Source organism: Lipotes vexillifer, unplaced genomic scaffold (assembly GCF_000442215.2).
Source record: "Lipotes vexillifer unplaced genomic scaffold, Lipotes_vexillifer_v1.1 scaffold889, whole genome shotgun sequence".
Classification (NCBI taxonomy): Eukaryota; Metazoa; Chordata; class Mammalia; order Artiodactyla; family Lipotidae; genus Lipotes; species Lipotes vexillifer.
The window spans coordinates 1,453,829-1,455,896 of record NW_006788335.1 but is presented as its reverse complement, the minus strand read 5'-3'; the positions used below and the strand labels follow the sequence as shown (position 1 = coordinate 1,455,896).

General features: G+C 48.1%; 1 protein-coding gene across 1 annotated transcript in view; it reads left to right on the top strand.

Moving 5' to 3' along the window:
* Positions 1-638: 638 nt before the first annotated feature.
* CCDC174 (coiled-coil domain containing 174) overlaps positions 639-2,068 on the top strand; it is a 28,409-nt gene continuing 26,979 nt past the window's right edge. The window contains exon 1 of the mRNA XM_007461576.1: positions 639-680. Coding sequence (XP_007461638.1) covers positions 639-680 — 42 coding nt within the window. The remainder of the gene's footprint in view (positions 681-2,068) is intronic.

Sequence of the window (2,068 nt, the reverse complement as noted above, 5' to 3'; positions counted from 1 at the left end):
CATGTTCTTACCAGGTGAAACATGTAAAGTGACACACTATACATATATAGCATTATATCAATGTTAGTTATTATTATTGTTGTTATTTTTACTAAAATTAATATAATAATCCTTATCTCATATGACTCTTGTGAGAATTTAAATAAATTAACCTTTGAGAAGCACCAAGCAGTGCCTAGCATACAGCAGGTCTTAAAACGATATTTAGGTAGATCTTTGCAGTCCTACTAACCCATCTTTCTTTTCGCTGGGAAGACATTCATTTCACTTCCTTTGCCCTTCCAAGATGACGCCATCGCCACACACACCCGCCCCGCGCAACTGCCCCACTCAAGGTGGCGTGCATTGCTCTCCAAGACGTATGCCGCCCTTCTCAAGATGGCGACAACACTAGCCCTGTTACCTTCCGCCCTCTTCAAGATGGCCTTAGCAGTTAGCTTCACTCCTGGGCACGCTGATCTTCTCAAAATGCTGAGGGATGCAGTGCGCACCACATCCTGACCTTCTCAAGATGGTGTCAGCGTCGTAAACAGCGTCGCTCTTATGAGGACACTTCCGGTTACCCCGGAAGCCTATATAAGAGGCTTGCGGGGAGCCGGTGAGGCGTTCACTTTGGGCTGGGGCGCTTTAGTGCGACCATGGACCGGAGGAAAAAGCCCTTGGACGTCACGGCGTCCTCGGTGAGTACGGGTGTAGATGGTGCTGCGGGCTCCGCGTCTCCCCGCCTCTGCCGAACAAGAATCTCGACCTCGTTTGCTTCTTTACTGGGGGACCCAAACTTGGCTTCCCCTCAGACAGGACGGACCCCCGGCACCTGGCTTTTCTCCCAGAAAAAGCCAGGGCCCACTTCTTGCTTCTAGAACCCTGAACGTGACGTCTCCCCTCAGCCGTGCACCGGCACCAGGCTTGCCCCTCAGACGCGGACCAGAACCTGGTGTCTTTTCCGGGTTTGGAATGTCCAGGCCTCCTTGCCAGCCTTGTCTTCGTTACCGTTGGAGGGGGAACGCAGCCTCTGCTAGCTGTGCAGATATGTGTCCCTTCAGTTCAGGGACGGTCATGGTCCTCCCAGAACATTAGTGTGATTTGTACCCCAGGGTCCGAGATGCCCAGAGTCCCCACCAGGAACTAAGCAGTTGTTAATACACCCGTAGGCTGCGCTGCCCGGGAGCTGTAAGGTCTAACAGAATGTAAACAGCATTGTTAAGTTAGTTCTGAGTACTTTTGTGCCAGCACTTTGTATGCGTTATCTCATTGAATCGTCCTGACTGCTTTAGGAGGCAGGTGCTAGTAATATCCCCATTTTATAGGTGATGCCATTGAGGCTCCGAAAATGAAGTGGCTTTCTCCAGCTTACATACTGAGTTCTTAGTGGTAGAGCTGGGCTCGCTCCATCCGTTTGACTCCAAAGCTGTTGTCTTTTCCGTTATATCAGAGCAAATTGCCTAACCTTTGGTTTAATCTTGGATTTACTGCAGAATGTTAGGATGCAAGCGATATGAAGGAAAAGATGGAAGTAGCCCAATATTTGAGCTCCTTTCCGCCGTCTAATACTGAAAATTGGTACTAGTTATTATGTTTGAGAATTAGAAATCAAAAAGCTGTAAAATTAAAGTTATCCTTTCCTGACGGGTTAAAATTAGCAATACTCATAATGTGAATGCCATCTGGAAATTGACACTTTTCTGAGCATCTTCATTTTAAAGTTCAAAAGTTTAATAGGAAAATGGCTAGAAAATTAATGTAGTTAAGGAGGCTTAGGGTCTTCCCTGGTGACGCAGTGGTTGAGAATCTGCCTGCCAATGCAGGGGACACGGGTTCGAGCCCTGGTCTGGGAAGATCCCACATGCCGCGGAGCAACTAGGCCCGTGCGCCACAACTACTGAGCCTGCGCGTCTGGAGCTTGTGCTCCACGACAAGAGAGGCTGCGACAGTGAGAGGCCCGCGCACCGCGATGAAGAGTGGCCCCCGCTCGCCACAGCTAGAGAAAGCCCACACACAGAAACGAAAACCTAACACAGCCAAAAATAAATAAATAAATAAATAAATAAATAAATTAAAAAAAAAAAAA